We start from the raw sequence: 16,790 nt of genomic DNA on the forward strand, positions 1-16,790 counted from the left end.
ACTACTCTTCTTTCATCAGTTTGGGACCTTTCACTCGTTTCTTTCTTCGTCGCATCCTCAATCATATTTACAAGTTGTGTACATATTGAATTTAATTTGTTTAGTGTATGCTCTGTAATACCATTTGTTAAAGTTGTCTTGGCTATTTTAGAAATCTCTAAACTAATATCTCTTATCTCAATCCAGGATTCTTGTTCTTTGGGCATCATTCCATATTTTAATTTCTCAGGTATTATAATATTAGTAGTGGATGTTGTAGTAATTTTTGACGGGGACGACCCATAAGGGCTGTTAGGAGGAGAATTTGATGAGGAAGTTAATATTGTACCGGAAATTATTGGGAGGAATTATCAATATTATTATGGTTTGATTGAGAGCTTGTTGACCAGTCTATAAATATGAAAGGATAGTTAATATTATTATCAAAGTTTGTATCCATTTATTATTATTATATATATTATATTTTTTTAGAAGGATAAACAAAAAATAATAACTTAGAGAGAATTCTCTTTGGTACTGGTAGTATTTTTTTTTATTATATTAGTCTGGGTTTGGAAATTCTTTTTCTGGGAGTTTGTCACAATAACGCGCATTCCACCACTGAAACTTAATATTCCTATTTAAGTGTTTTAAAAACTTGATTATTAATAGTATTTGTAACCTTATTTCTGACCGATGGTGACTAGTTGATCATCAACTACCTAGTATTCAGAAGTGGAAGATAGTCTCCTCAAAAAGTATAATTAAAATATACTAGAATACTTATAGAACTATATTTAATAGTCAATATTAGGTGATTAATAAGGTTCATCCAAAGACAATTGTCAACAATATTAGGAGTATTCAATTGTATTATCAATTGAGTGTGGAGCATGGGTGGATACGATTCCAATCATGACCCAGGTATAAGTGGAGCCAATTTGACTATCAACAAACTTGGCGTAATGATCTTTATTCCAAACCTCCAACGATGCTTGCGGTAGATGATATTAACGCTGGCAAAGAACTGTCGTCGGGGATAATAAAGTCAGCATCAATCTCCCGACATGTGGTGATGGCGTACAACAACTTCTCTCGCATCACATCCTGTGAACTGTAGTTGGGCAGCGAAAGAGTGAAGAAACAGGTCTTGGCCTCTGGCAGGTACTCGTCCTGGTTCTCATCGATGGACATGCGACTGGTGTGTCCACCAATGCCTGTCTCATAGTCGTCGTCGTAGAGTGTGGAGTCGTTGCGAATGAACACCTGAAGTTGGAATTGGAAGGTGAACTCGTGCGATGAGGGCAGACGTGATCTGCCCCACACGAAGCGCAGGAGTAGGGTCTGCTCCTCAGATGAGAATGTCTCGAGAATGCGCCAGAACCATACGACGCGGGGCTCGTTGGGGTGCAGGCCAATGTATCGTGTGTGTCGTTTGAGCAGTTTGATGTCGAGGCCTGGCATTCCACAGACGCGAAGTTGAAGCTCCTGCCAGGTGTAGATGTTGAGCAGGTGCAGGGGCACGATGGATGCCACACCCTTGGCAATGGCATCGATCTGCAACTTGAACTCGTTGAGCTTGTACATCTCGAGCATCCTGGCGTACTCTAGTCGATTTTCCCAGATGACCTCGCGACTCTTGCCATCCTGTACCAACTCCACTGTGCTATTGTCAATGGAGCGCGATGTGAACGTCTGGAAGATGAGGTCGTTGAAGACGTCCTTGTCCATTGGAGAGCGCATCATCTCGAGCATGTTTGTGCAGTACTTGTCGATGGCCTCCAGATCTAGACGGTCGACGCGGGCACACACCAGTGCCTTCCAAAAGATCGAGGGGAAGGACACTTCGATACAGTTCTTGGTCCTGATCGCAATGCCAATGAGGCGACCAACAAACTCAAAGAGTTGCAGTGAGAATGGAGAGTTGGCGCTCGAGTTTGGCACGAGCTTATCGCGGTTGAATGCCACATCACCTTGGGCATTGTGACATGGGAGGAAGAGGTTCAAGTCGACGCTCTGCAAGTCGCTGATGATTTGAGTGATTGACTCGCGATAGGGGCCTCCTGCGTCGCGGGCGCCCTCTCTCTCGAGCTTCACCTCCCAAGCGCGATCATTGTGTCTGAGTCGCGATGGGTCCATCATGCCAATCTGGCGGAAGGCTTGGAAGAAGAGTGACTCACTCTGCTGCGCGCCATGGGGTGGAGACAGCATGTTCTTGGGGGCGTGTTGTTGCTGTTGCTGTTGTAGGATCTGTGATGGCTGTTGATGGATGAGCAGATAGTCATTGGAGTTGAGATAGTGACTCTGGCGAAGGTTGTGTGTGTGTCCAAATGCACCAGACAATGTGTTGCCAGCGGCTGACGATGCTGCACTCGATGATGACGAGCTAAAGAGTGTGCCATTGCGATTGAGGTAGAGCATTGGGCGTCGACCAAAGAATCGGGTGCTCTGCAAAGAGCTGCCCAGCACCTCGAGCTTGATGTCGTAGAAGAGTAAACCACGTAGACTGCACAGACGGTAGGCGATCGACCAGTCCTCACTGGCGCCACGCAGATCAATGTACTGCAGGAAGCTCTGGCAACATGTGTTGAAGTGCTTCAAAATGATGAAGCGCAGCTGCAGCACCATTGGGTCGTTCACGCCAAAGAGCTGAGGGAACAGCATCAAGTACTCTGTTGTGAGGCATTGATCGAAGCTAATGAGAGGGGTTGGGATGTTAGGTGATGAAGGGAAGGGGATGATTCCAAATGACTTACATAAGTTGTGATGGAGTCTTCTTTTGTTTCTCACAGACTGTGTTGACAAACTTGACGAGCTCCTGATCGAGGGAATGATTCCAGGGCTTGGAGAAGAGATACTCGATCTCTCGGTCGTACTGCAACTCGTGTTCCTTTTGGATGTCATCGGGGAAGATTGGAGTCACGGTGAAGCGGAAGCCCCACTCTGACTCGGTCGAGTCAGAGTAGAATGACCAAATGAATCGGTCGCCTGCGATGAGGATGGGCTGCTGTGTGGGGAAGTCGCCAGTGAAGAATCCAAGATCATCGCCACCAGGCGTGCTCTTTGAGAACATCAGATAGTCGACGTAGGTCTGCGTCTTGGACTTGGGATCAAACTCAACTTTGAGCGAGATGGCGTTGGGTATAAGGATGTTGGCGGTGACGCGCACACCCTGTGGATAGGGGTGCGGACTGTCCACCACCTGCTTGTGTCTCGTGCCCACAAACGACTCCTTGATGAACTCGCGATTGAATCCCTTGCCCTTGAACAGGTTGTCCAGCACCTTGTAGGTCTTGAGCGTGCGGTAGTACCATGCGCGATAGTCCTGGTCTGGCGACAATGCTGCATGCTGTTGGTTCCTGTTGTTACCGCCGCCACTATTGAGGATGCCGCTGGACGAGGGCGATGAGGCATGAATATCGAGGCCCAACTGCGTCTTGTTGATGTCCACATGGACGCAGAGCTCGATGAGTCGTTGGAGATACTGCGAGAGCAGTGTGTTGCCGCCGCCCGAGGGGTTGATCTGACGCTCAAACTTGTAGAGCTTGAACATCTCCTCCTTGAGGTGATCCAGCTTGCTCGTGAATGAGTTGGACTCGCTTTGCTTCTGGAGTATGCGTGCCAAAAAGTTGATCACCTTGAGCTTGCGATCGAGCGGCTGTGACACCTCGAGATGTTGGAGCAGCAGCTCGACCAGGTCGTTGCTAAAGTAGTTGGGGTACTTGGTGGTGAAGTGATGCATCTCCAGCTGAAGGATCCAGTCGACGAGGAAGCAGGCAAACTCAAAGTTGGGGTTGGGCAGCAGACTGACATCGCTGGTGCGCATGCGTATCGGTGTGACCGTGAACTTGTATCCCCAGTCCGAGTTGGGAGAGTCGGCGTTGAAGATCATCCAGCATTGACCGGCGTGCACCAGTGTTGGCGGGAACGAGGCGACGTTTCCACTGAACGACGCGATGTGGTCCGTGCAGCACGGGTCATAGTAGAGCTTCAACATGCCGTAGCCCGGCTCGGTCGATGTGCGCGAGTCAAAGACAATGAGCAGTGAGAGAGCGCCTTCGATACGAATGATCTTCTTGCACTTGTAGTTGGCGGGGTATGGATGGGGCGACTCGTCGACTAGCTGCGGCAGAGGCTTGTGCGCCGTGTCCTTGAGTTGCAGCGCGCACTCCTTGACGAGTACGTCGACCAGAGAGTTGGACGTCAGCGTATTGGCCTTGGAGCGCACGGACGGACTGGAGTTGTAGGCCGTGTTGATGATCTGCAGCCAGTCGTTGAGTTCCTCTTGTGTCGAGGTCTGGAACAAGTGCGTCTTGTTCGAGGCTACCGTCACCTGGAAGCAGTAGTCCTTCTTGTTGAACAGTTTGCTCTGCTTTGGTATGGATACCTGGGTCACGGACACAATGTCACGCAAGTCGATCGAGCCGATGGGCGCAAGCGTCGATGTCTCCTTTGAGAATGAGTTGATCACTGTGGGCGTGAGAGTGGCTGTTGTCTGCTGGGTCTGGCCTTGCGACGATTTGTAGTAATACAGCGTCTCGCTTGACAACACAACAAAGACTCGCTTCCACAACTTGATGATCTTTTGTTGCTTCATCAGATTGCCAGACTTGAGTGGCTCGCCCAAACTGTTTCCAGCCAGTGCGCCTATTGGTGGGGTCATTGGCGGCTTGTAGCTGCGCCACTTGGGACCATCTCCAGGTGAGCTGCTTCCAGTGCTAACACCGCTGCCACTGTTGGCTGGCGTGCTGCTGAGCTGCTCAAGCGATGATGCGAGTGACGCACCAAGTGATGGGCCCAGTGAGGATGAGAGCGCAGCAAGCGATTTCTCATTGAATGACAGTTGCTTCTCCAATCGCTCGCTGAATGAACCTGTCGATAGCGAGACTGGCGTAGACTGCTTGCGATGGTGTGTGCCGTTGGAGTGCGTGGCGGGCTGTCCAATGATGACATCGGAGAAGACTGGCGGGTGCAGCTGGGTCTCCTGTCGAATGAGATAAGTGAGCTTGGACTGAAGCATCTTGAGGTTTTGGAGGTCCTTGTGCATGTAGGCGTTGCTGCTGATGCTGCTGAACAGCTTTGTGATGCTGCTGTTGTTGTTGAACGTCTTCTTGCCGCCAAAGCTGTTGAGCAGTGAGGTCTGTAGCGTGAGCTTGAGAATGTAGATCAGGTTCTTGGCGCCACCAAATGATGTGTAGGCCACGCGGATGTTGTTTGGCAATGACACCAGCAATGAGATGAGTGCCTGGCGCGCAAAGAGAATTGAGAGCGCCAGCTCGGACGACGCGTCCAGTTGCACAAGCTGTGAGTGCGAGTACTTGTCGATCGACTGCAGGGGGTTCTTGGTGGACTTGTCCGGACTGGGCGGGTGGATCAGCACCTCGTAGCACAGCCACCAGTCGACGAGCGAGAATGTGTCCTCGTCCAACACTGTCACCAGCACCTGCTTGTGCTTCTTGTCGATGCTCTTGACGATGCCCACCGCGCCAATGATGCGATCCATGTCCAGCACCCAATTGCTGCGACATAACACGAGTTTCTCGCGACGACTGATCATCACGGACATGCCCGGTTGGATGTCGCCCCATGAGATGCGCTTGCCTGGGATGCCCTCCTCGGGTATATCGTCCTCTGTCAAGTTCTCATCGTCGTCGTTGGCCACGTTCTGGCTGTCCACCTCGTCCAACTCTGGATTGTTGCTGTTGTTGTTGTTGGTGGAGTTGTGGCGGGACTTGACATGAAGTCCACTGCCGTCGCCACTGCCCTTCTTGCGATGGCTGCGCGGACCAGAGTCACCCCTGGAGCCTGGGTCACCATTGTTGGGTCGATTGCTGTCGAGCGAATCGTCGCCCTCCAGATCAATGACGCCCATATCATCAAACTCTTCAATCTCCTCGAGCATCTCATTGTCTTCGTCGTCGAGGTCGTTGATATCTGTGATCGTGCCCAGGTCCTCGGGTTCCTTGTTGTTGCCACCGCCGCCGGCAGGAATGGATGGGCCAGAAGTATCGCCTCCAGCCGTGATGAACAACTTGAACGATGAGTCATAGATGCGCTCCTTGATCAAGAATGATAGTCGCTCCATCTTCTCAATCTTGGGCTCGTCAATGAATTGGATGGGACGGCCCAGGGCAAACTCGACCAGGATTGGCACGAGTATCTCCTCGAGTGAGTACTTGGCGCACTCGGGATGCTTGAACATGTAGCCGAGCACCTTCATCACACGCGACTTGACAAAGAGATAGATGTTGCGCTGCTCTGTCCTGAAGGTCATCGATTGATGCTTGGATGATTGTGAGTCGCTGGTCGATGATGGTGGCGTCAACAACATTGATGGCATGGCCGTGGGGATTGATGTGGGGCGCAGGAACACCGAGAGACTGGGTAGGATGGATGAGGACGATGGGAGGAACTGGCCAAAGTCGATTGCGATCTCTGTGATTGGCTTGAGATTGCGTCGGTGATGCACCGTGCGGTAGAGCTTGGGTATGTTGCTATCGAGCAGTACGCGACAAAGGTTGCTCAGGGGCGAGTACTCAATGACCGTACCCTTCTCATGACGCCCTGAACCAAGGTCGACCTGTACCCTCGCACCATTCCAAATGCCATCTAGATGACCGGCCAGCATTGTGATTGTTGAGAAGACCTGCAGCAAGGATTTTGTCGCGGGTGGGGACATGGGTCGCAGTGTGTCTTGCACGATGGTCGAGGGCAGGAGGTTCAAGCCCTCCTCAATGTATCGCTGCATGTGTGGCTTCCAAAGGGGTGCGCGTAGGAGAATGCGCAGGAGTGATATGACCTCCGAGACGTAGGATAGGGACATGGAGGGCATGTTCTTCTCCGAGATGGTTTGCTCGAGGTGTGAGGAGGTGAGCGGCGTGACGTCATAGAGAAAGGGAGACGCGCCAAAGTTGACAGAGAGTGACACGTTGGAGCCGAGCTGCACGGCGGGGTAGTAGTCGCCAAACACGTTCTTGAAGGCCGTGCCGAGGTACTTGCCGTTCTTTGTGAAGAACACCTTGCCCTCCTTGCGGTTCCAGCCACAGCCCACGACATCGTTGCGTGTGAATGATGCGGCGTATTTGCGCGAGCGACTAGAGTTGACACGGTGGCATGCCTTGTGGCCGTCCTTGCCAGAGAAACCGTAGCCATACTTCCAGTCCCGCAAGGTGCGTAGTTGCGACACGTGGCTCATGGCCACGAGGCCAATGACACAGTTGACGGGGGCATTTACATTGTCCGATGCGCTGAGGTCGTTCTCGATCTTGAGCTCAAAGTAGAACAGGGGGATCGACTCTGGGATCACGTTGTCCGAGCGAATGATGCCTGACACGGTGTCGCCCATCATCGATGAGAATGTGGCCATCTTGGCATCGTTGGAGAATCGCACGCCTTGAACGGTGCTGGTGTCCCAGCACGTGGGTAGCACTGTGTTCTTGTCAAAGATCGAGAAGAATGAGGGCGACGAGTCGATCTTGGTGCTGTAGTTGCTACTGAAGAACAGGTTGTAGTTGGAGGCCGTGATGAAGAAGCGAGGATCGATGTACTTGGCGGTCTCGAGCAGGTCCGACGTGCAGCCCCAATAGCTAATCGCGCCAACAATGTCCAGGAGCAATGTGAACAGGCTCTTGTGTGCGCCTGATGTTGGTTGTGGCGGCTGTGGTGTTGAGAATGAGTGCGCCGCAGATGTTGGTGGTATCGATGATGATGAGTGCTTGCTCTTGCCCGTCGGCACCACGAGGCTCTCGGGCGAGACGTATGGCAAAATCCTTCGGAAGATACGAAGGGTCAGCTTGCGATGTGTCTCATCGCCCACCTGCAAGATGCAATGGAAGATCTGCAAAAAGGACGGCGCGGTCAGTCGCGACTTTACCGAGTTGAATGCCGACAGGATGTAGAGTAGCGAAAGGGTGTCGTTGAAGTCATTGTTGAATGATCGCTCGCCACGTAGAATGCGTCGACCCTTGCCTGTAATGGGTGGGGTAGTGCCAGCCATTGGTAAGTAGGAACCAAGCCAGTAAGTCTTGTTCTGCTCCTGAAGGTACGCCAATGAGGAGTCCAGTTGCGTCTCGACGAGTTGGAAGAATGTATCGCGTAGAGTCTCGAGTGACTTGCTCATGGACGCGGCGTCCTTACTCGTCTGTGGCTTGTTGGAGCTGCTGTTGTTTGGCGCACCAACACAGATCAGACCGAGGAATCTAAAGAGCGCCTTGGCATTCTTCTTGAGTCGTTCTTTCTCCTGTCGCTCCTCATCAATGAATGTGCCAACTGAGGAGAAGTTATTGTTGCCGCCACTGTTTGAGAATAGACTACCTGTATGTGTGCCGCCCGACGAGCTAGAGCCAAGCGTGTGCAGTAACATGTTGTTGATCGGGCTCTGACCTTGAGCGGCAGGCACGCTACCCGAGGTCCACAGTCCACCCCACACCGACTCGTTGGTCATCAGATTGTGTATCTTGTTAAAGATGTCGACCGAGGTCAGCAGGTCAGCGTCCTCGCTAGTGAAGTTCAGAGTGAAGGCGTCCAGCGCGTAGACGCGCAATGTCGAGTCGCTGTTGGGGTCTTGGAGCAATGCGGCAATGTCCTCCATGAGCAGACGAAATGTCTTCTTGATGTCGAGCAGCAGTCGACTGCCACAGCCACGCAGATGATCAAGGTAGTGGAAGGGAGGCGAGCGTTGTTTGACAAAGCCACTGTTACGCAGCGCTGGGCCAATGTAGCACAACACCTCATGCTTCATTGTGTGGTCGGATGTGCAGCGCAGGATGTCAATCATGGCCTGCAGGCCAAGCCCACGAGTGTAGGCTCGTGATCTTCTCGTCGCCAGTATCATCTTGATGACGTCCAGTGAGATGTTTGAGAGAGAGAAGTTGATGACTGAGCTGGTAATGTCACTCCAAACTTGTTGTTGCGCCTCCTTGCTCTTGTTGGGCTCGTCACTGTTGTTGCATGACTGCAGCTGCATGAGGAACATTGCACGATCAACGATCTTGTCGGTGACGTCCTTGTAGATGGTCTCGCGCAGGGTGGCGTGGACGCTGCGTCGATTGGCCGACTCGTCCTCGTTGCTCACAGAGCCTGTGGTGGAAGTTGTGTTGTTGCCAAGATTGTTGTTGAGGTTCTCCTGGTGGCGCTGAATGATTATGTGGCGCATGTGGCCGACAGACTTCCAAACATCGACCAACTGCTGGGGCGGCTTGAGCTGGTGCATGATTCCCGACTCGGCCTTGCCCTCAACCATCTCCTTGCAGCGAAACTGTATGATCTCAAGTGCAAAGTTCATGGCCAGCTCGCTCAGTCCGAGATGTTTGATCAGAGCTGCGATTGTTGCCTGTTGCGCGGTCTTGATGCTGCCCTTGCCCTTGAGGGGCTCACCCGTGATGTAGTGCCACATAAAGTCTGACAGGGACTGTGAGTAGACTTCGTTGTTGCGCTTGGCCAATGAGACACAGAATCTCTGGATGGCCTGCCATTGTGATGATTGGGATGCCTGTGGAGTGGACATCACATCGATGGGGCAGGGTTGAGGCTTGGGGTTGGGGTGTGGAGACGCCACCAGATTGCTCTCGGGACCAAACAACACCTGTGAGACGTACTCCTCTTCGATGCTGCCTTGGAACAACGGCGACTCAAGTGTCTGGCGGTGTTCATACTCGAGGTCGGTGAATGTGTCACCACATATCAACGACGCGGAGAAGCGGCCAGCTAGACAGCACATGGTCTTCTCCAGGTGCGATGACCAGGGTAGCGAGGTCTTGTCCGAGTTGGGCATATGTCCAATGATGTTGCAACGATAGCCCCAGAAGGCGTAGGGGTTTGTGATGCCGCTGGCCGAGCCAGTGACGAACTGGAAGACGACCGTGTCGCCAGGGATCAAGAAACGTCGCTTGGGCCACTGCGACAATGAGAACTTGTCCATGGGCTCCTTGGAGTCGGCCGACTCATAGATCTGAAGTACGTCGTCCGCTGTGCTGGTCATTGACCGCTCGTCAAACACCAGCGACAAAAACACCGAACCGGGGATCGAGACGACCTGGCGCGTGTTCATGAACGGGTGATAGGGATGTGGCGACTCGGATATCCTGCTGGGTCCCTCAACAAAGCTACTGCGCTTTTGGAGGGGCTGGCGTCCGAGTTCTGGCCGGTTGAGAAGCTTGGGTAGACGTCTGTTGATGCGATCCACAACGCCGATCAATGGCACGAGCGAGGGGAGCATCTCCTTGGCCAGCCAAATGTGATGCGAGAACAGGAACAATGAGTGTATGAGTGTGGGCAGCAGTGCGCCAACGACTGATGATTTGAAGTCCATGAGAAGGATTGATTGACTTCGCTGCGGTGTCTCCGAGTCGAGCACGCCCAAAAGTAGCTCCTTGCACTTGTCCATGAGCAGACGAGAGTAGGCCACGAGGGCCTGCGATGGTGCGTCCGTGCCCACGACAGAGTTCTCCACGCGAAGCACCAAGTCCTTTTGGACAGCGAGCAGGAGTCGCATGGCGGGAGATGATGAGGCAAGAGGTGGGGGCGGCGCCGACGAGAAGAATGAGAAGCCAAGGTTCTGATTGTTTGGGTCCTGTCGCTGTGGCTCCAGTGATTGCTTGGGGATAGTGGCCTGCGCCTCGACCAGCAGGTGTTTGATTATTGGCACAAAGAGATTCATTGGATCGAATGGCTTGTCCGAGGGATACTCTGCACCAAACGTGCTAAACACACTGAATGGTGAGGGGATCTCCGAGAGCAGTGGGGGCAGGGCAAAGAATGATGCATTGGGATGATTGGCCAGCAGTGAGAGCACAGAGTTGAGCAACATTGAGTAGCCCTTCTCCTTTTGGTGCTTGTTCGATTGCTTGGACAATGATGAGGCGAGCGCCTTTCGATGGTTCATCACCTCCTCCAGCAACATCTTGACAAAGTTGGCCTTGTCCAACGAGGTGGGATAGAAGAGGTCCAGTCCAATCGTCAACACTTCGCATGACTCTTCAATGATTGAGTTGAACTCGGGCAACTCTTGTTGGGTGGTTGTGGTTGTGAATGTGTGCTTGGGCAGGGGAGGGAGATTGTTTGGCGGCGACGATGAGCCCGAAGACGAAGAGCCAGAGATGCCCTCGATGATGAAGCCCAGTAAGAGGTCGCGAAGATGGTAAAGGAACGTCTGATCGACGCACTTGAGTAGTGAGTCGCGCGAGGAGTCTTGGTAGTGCTGCTGGCTGCGCTCAAGACTGCGTATGTTTGAGGTCAGGCGGAACAGATTGACCTTGAGCAATCGCAACGAATATATTATACATCGCAGTATGTCCAGGTTCTTGGGTGAGCCGATAGAGGCATCGACGCGAATCTGTGCCTGGTAGTGCTTGAGGATGGAGTAGAGCTGCGAGAAGGTGCTGTACGTCACCTCCACGCTGTACGGCTCGTTGAGCTTGTAGAGGTGATGGATGGTGTTGTTGTCCGATATCGATGGCATGTAGTCGATGGACAAACGACTCAGCATGCCCAACACCGTGGACACGATCTGCTTAGGCTCCAAACCAAGCATATCACTCGAGGTCGACTCGGTAAGTGGCATGAATGTGTGAGTTGTTGTTGATGATGTTGAAGTCGTTGCGGAGGTGGCTGAGGGGGAGACTGACGTGTGATCAGGTGATTGACTCTCGCGCAATGGCAGACCGGTGGGGAATGTGTGCTTGGGTCCAAAGCCTTCGTTTCCATAGCGACCGACCTCACTCTGGATGCTTGAATAGTTCCAGATGACATTGTTCACGTAGTCATAGGTGGACGCCAAGCCTATAGGCTGGCTCTCCAGACAGTAGTTGCCTATAAGCGAGCCGTCTGTGAGACTGAATGCGCGGCACAGGTAGCTCTTGGCATCGGCATTGTAATCGCTGCCCAGGGGTGGCGGCAGGACCACCATCAGATACTGTCCATTGGTGTAGAATGAGCCCAGCTCAAGCACGACCGGGTTCAGCACGACCTCCTCGTTGACGTCCGAGTCGGGATATCGCAGTTCGATACGTTTGATGTGTTTGAAAGAGTGGAACGGGTCGTACATATCAACGATAAACTGCTTGTTGTTCTTGTAGTGATGGAAGCGTTGAAGTGACAGAATGTAGAGGTAGCGACCGTCCGTAAACATTGGCGAGCGTGTGGTGAGGTGGAAGGCCGATGTGGCCAGCACCATCGACTCGTCCTCGAGCGATGACGACTGCGTGGTCTCGGGGCCAAATGGCAGTGTGAGATTGTTGGTGGTGGGCAGCGAGCCCGAGCCGTCCTGATTGATGCGGCCCACCTCTTGTAGTGTGACCGGGTCAATGACGATCAATGATGCTTGGTCGGTGGAAGGTGACCTATAGTATAGATATCCGTCGATCGACACTAGCCAGCCCTTCTCCTTGGGGAACCAATGGCCATTCCTCGCGTATATCCTGCCCTGATGTGTACCAGAGTATCCAGTGCCAATCTTTGCAAGTCCACAATTGTCGTGAATGTATATATAATCACCATCCGAAGTGATTGTCGCGATGTTTGGATTGGGAGACGACAAGAATGCCAAAGAATCCTGCGATGCATTGTCATTCCAAAGCATTGGCCATGTTGCTATTATGTTTGATTGATCGATTGAGGGTCAGTGAATGAGTGAATGAACATGAGTAACGGCCGTTACTTACCAAACAGAAGGTCACGCGTTAGAGGACTGAGGGGCAGGTCAACCTTCCATTGTTCGAGTTGGCGAATGATGGGGATCAATCGAAGAGTAAGTGGTTCGTTGTTGTTGGCCTTCCACAGTGCCGATGCATTGGGACTGAAAGACTCCCCACTGCCAGTGTTGGATGATTGATGAGGGGGACTGGCGGCACCGGTGGTGGCTGATGCTGTTGCCGCTGCAGCGACGGACGCTGACGACTTTGATCCTCCTTGGAGATGTTGTTGCAGCCGATCGGGCATGATGATCAATGACAGTGCAAACAAAATAGAGTTGAGGGAGCCCTGACTCAGGGTAAGTGAAATGAGCGCCTCCATGGCCTCGCGCTTGATGTGGACGATGTTGGTGCTGATTGCGGACAGCAACCAGCTGGTCAAACTATCGATGCAGTCCTGTGGCTCGCCTGCCAGTGACAGTGGCGGCAGTTCCTGGATCATCAAGTTGAATGACTTTAGCGTTGGTAGCGAGATACGCTGCTCAAACACCTGCTCCTGCAGCGTCGTAATGAATAATCTACATGCTATCCTTATCGAGATTGGTGGCGTGTGCACCTTCTTTGTCCTAGTCTTTGCCTTTGAGTGATAGACAGAGTCGAACAGCTAGTCAAGTGGGGAGGGTCAGTGAGTGATCGATCACATGATGGTTGATTGAGTGAGTGAGGAACTTACCTTCTTCCTTGCAATCTCACGCTTCAATGCAAGATGGATTCGCTTGAGGATACACAGACGCTTCTGAAGCAATGTGGAGTAGTAGGCAGTGTTGACGTTTGATTGTGAGTAGAGATCCTCGAGGATGAGCGTGGATGTGATCTGATGCGTGTGAAAGGGGTCCTCATCGATCAGATACACGGGGATGTTCTGGCGGTTCCTAGACTCCTCGTGGAATGGGTTGCTGCCTATTGACTGTGCAGTTTGACCGCCGCCAGACACTGACTGTGCGGTCGAATTGTTTGCGGAGGAGGACTGTGTCGCTGTTTGTTGTGTTGTCGATGAAGCATTCGCTGATTGTTGAGCCGATGTCGATGATGACTGTGCTGGAGGTTTGCTCGTGGTGCCACTGCTGACACCTCCACTTGATGATGAAGCTATCTCTGTTGAGGAGCGAACAGTATTGCTCTTACGCTTGCCTGTTGCTGGTTGTTGTAGTTGAGCAGAGTTCCTTCCGCTTGTGCCAATGTTGTTGTTGTTGTTATTGTTGTTGTTGTTGTTGCTACTACTGTTGTTGTTGCTGTTAAGTCCACCGCTGGCTCTGTTTTGGTTTGTTGCAACCGATCTAGATGCTTGGCTTCGTGGAGGTGTGCTGTTGCCCGATGTTGAAGATGATGTTGTTACATTGTTATTGTTGCTTGTGTTAACAGCGCCACCACCTGTTGATGTTGTTGATGTTGTTGATGTTGGTGATGACTGTGATGATGTGGATGTCTGACCGACTGTACCCGTTGCACCACTACTACTACTACTTGTTGTTGCCTTTGATGTTGTTGTTGATGTTGTTGTCGATTGATCTGTACCAGAGTCAGAGTCATCTGATTGATCAGATGACTCGAACCTATCCTTGTAGGATGGGAAGAATGACTGTTCAATCTGTTCAATAGCCTTGAAGTGATCTGCATCCCTAAAGTTCGAGAATGGTTTACTCTGCAACATATAATACTTCTCAATAGTGAACGAGTCATTAAACAAGTTCTCCTCTGGTATGCCCAGCCACACCTTGTCATCGACGCTACATTCAATCAATCAATCATTATGTTTGTTAGTCATTGTCATCTGATCTGAGGGAAAGAGTGTCGTGTTCATCATACCTGGTCAATGTCAAAGTTCGAGGAGTCAGATCTATCCTCTCCTTTGCCTGTAAGTTACTCATGATATAAGTATTATATTATTATTACTATTATTACAACAAACAAAGATATATATGTATATATATCCTTTGTTTTTATCTCTATTGAAAGAGATAAAGATAGAGATATTAGTGTATATGGAGAATGTAGAATGTAGATTAATTATTTAATTATAAGTAAGTAAGTAGATTGGCATTGGGTCGAATCCACCACCCGACCCGGGTCGTTGAAGAATCCAACCATGTCTTTGGACACGAAACCAAAAAAGCACCATTCATCCCCAAAAAGACCCAAACAATCAAAAAAAAACAAAAAACATTGCTTGGATGGGTTGGGCTTGCACCCTTCATTCATTCAATCAAACATTCAGTTCAGTTCCAATCACTCAACAACATTTAACCACATTCTTGTGCATAAGCAACAAACAAAGAGTGATCACTTACTCAATCAATCAACCAAACTCGATCGAATTAATATAAATAATTTATTTAGTTAAATTGATTGATCCACTTGGATTGAAACAGAACTGTTGTTGATGATGTTGTCTCCACTTGAAGCTTCACCATTGGTGTATCTACGCTTCTTCAATTCCAACTCATCTTTGTCTTCAACCTCGACATCATCATCCTCCGCCTCCTCAACAACATCCAATGCACGTTTCTTTGAGTGACACTCATCAACAACAATATCTTGAACATGTTCTTCCACTATCACATCTTCAATCTCCTTGACAATATCAACTTTATCAGATTGTTGTTGCTGTTGTACTTCTGGTTGTTCATCCTCTTCCTCTTCTTCTTCCTCTTCCTCCTCATCCACTTCCACTTGCTCCTTGAGCTCATTCTCTATTTGTGGCGCATCAGCAGGTTGTTGTTGATGTTGTTGAAAAACTTCATCCTCGTTGAATTCATGTTCAATTATCTTTGGTTGCTCCAACTCTGCATCCAGTTCAGCAGCATATATTATTTGTTCCTCAACTTGTTCCATCATCATATATAAATATTTGTATTATGAATAGTATTAATATAGAATATAGAATTGGTTGGAGAATTAAATTATTGATTGGAATAATAATAGTATACTTTGATTACTAAATTAATGACTTTGGAAAGTTGTCAGGAATGATATAAACCTGGAGGCTGTACCGACACAAACACAAACATACCCCTCTACTACCAATCTTGATTGATTGATTGGAGGCCTTGTGTATGTAATCATCGGTGCCACCAATACTATTACTCCCAAGAGGGTAGATAAGGAGTGTAAGTTTGAATCAATCAATCAATCAATGATATACCTACCCTCTTGGTGCTGACATCATACACTAACCTACCCACTCAATCATTCATTCATTTATCACAAATACCAAGGAATGATAAAGTGAGCCCCTTTGGCATTAACCACACACACTGTTGGGCAGTTGTGTTTGATCAATCACTCACACATTCACCCCCTCTCCCTGATTCCAACAAACACCATCACCAATGATCAGTCTCAAGATGTGAGTGATCAGCTTAATCAGATAATGTGATTCAAATTGGTCATGGTCATGAGCATTAAAGAGATGGTAACCTATCCAATCCCTATCATATGAGGTCTTGCCTTCCTTCCCTCCTCCTCCAAATCAAATGTCTATTAATCATATTCCCCTATTACTTGTTCAAAAGATTGTCTCTCATGTCGAGTCAAACATCGACCGCCTTTGTCTGCTGCTGACTTGCAATAAGTTCTTTGAGAATCGCGACAAGCTGCTATTGTTTAGGATGAGAGCACCATTAAATGATGAGCGAAGAGACCTCAAAGAACTATGCTCCAGGGTGGAGAGTGGCGAGCGATTCTCAATGAACTCGTTCCGTCAGCAGATGCTGGATACTCTTCGCATTGCCAAGGCAACATATGGCCGCGAAGAGTCCCTCTATCTGGCTGAAGACTGCGAAGATGATGACGAGTACGAGTTTGACGATGACATCCAGGTCCTTGAACTGAGTCACGACATTGCCTCAAAGAATACACCAAGGATATCATTCAACTTTATGCAGATCCCGCCCACTGTTCATGTCTTGATGCTCGAATACTACGAGCAAGTGATTCCGCCCAACACCATCCCGTGCAGCATCGTGGATGTAACACTCGGCAAGCACTACCGCTTTCCACTTCAAGTTGGAACAATCCCAGAGTCTGTCACCTCACTATCGAGTGCTCTCATATCACTCCTGGAACTTTGCCACGATCATTGCTACATCTTACATTAGAGGGATCGTTCGACATACCTCTGCT

At 50.1% G+C, this 16,790-nt stretch overlaps 3 protein-coding genes across 3 annotated transcripts; 1 reads left to right on the forward strand and 2 right to left on the reverse strand.

The window, feature by feature from the left end:
* Positions 1-951: 951 nt before the first annotated feature.
* Positions 952-14,536, reverse strand: SAMD00019534_069570 (hypothetical protein; the record flags this gene model as incomplete). The annotated part of the gene is made up of 5 exons (XM_012898069.1): positions 952-2,674; positions 2,736-12,567; positions 12,639-13,272; positions 13,342-14,395; positions 14,475-14,536. 5 exons carry the CDS (start codon positions 14,534-14,536, stop codon positions 952-954), a joined length of 13,305 nt encoding a protein of 4,434 aa, XP_012753523.1.
* Positions 14,537-15,005: 469 nt separating this feature from the next.
* On the reverse strand, positions 15,006-15,500 carry SAMD00019534_069580 (hypothetical protein; the record flags this gene model as incomplete). Its single annotated transcript, XM_012898070.1, has 1 exon — positions 15,006-15,500. The coding sequence occupies one exon, from the start codon at positions 15,498-15,500 to the stop codon at positions 15,006-15,008; it is 495 nt and encodes a 164-aa protein (XP_012753524.1).
* A 641-nt stretch (positions 15,501-16,141) lies between these two features.
* SAMD00019534_069590 (hypothetical protein) lies at positions 16,142-16,765 on the forward strand (the record flags this gene model as incomplete). Its single annotated transcript, XM_012898071.1, has 1 exon — positions 16,142-16,765. The coding sequence occupies one exon, from the start codon at positions 16,142-16,144 to the stop codon at positions 16,763-16,765; it is 624 nt and encodes a 207-aa protein (XP_012753525.1).
* Positions 16,766-16,790: the final 25 nt, after the last annotated feature.

The sequence above is a fragment of the Acytostelium subglobosum genome (assembly GCF_000787575.1).
Source record: "Acytostelium subglobosum LB1 DNA, scaffold: scaffold13, whole genome shotgun sequence".
Taxonomy (NCBI): Eukaryota; Evosea; class Eumycetozoa; order Acytosteliales; family Acytosteliaceae; genus Acytostelium; species Acytostelium subglobosum.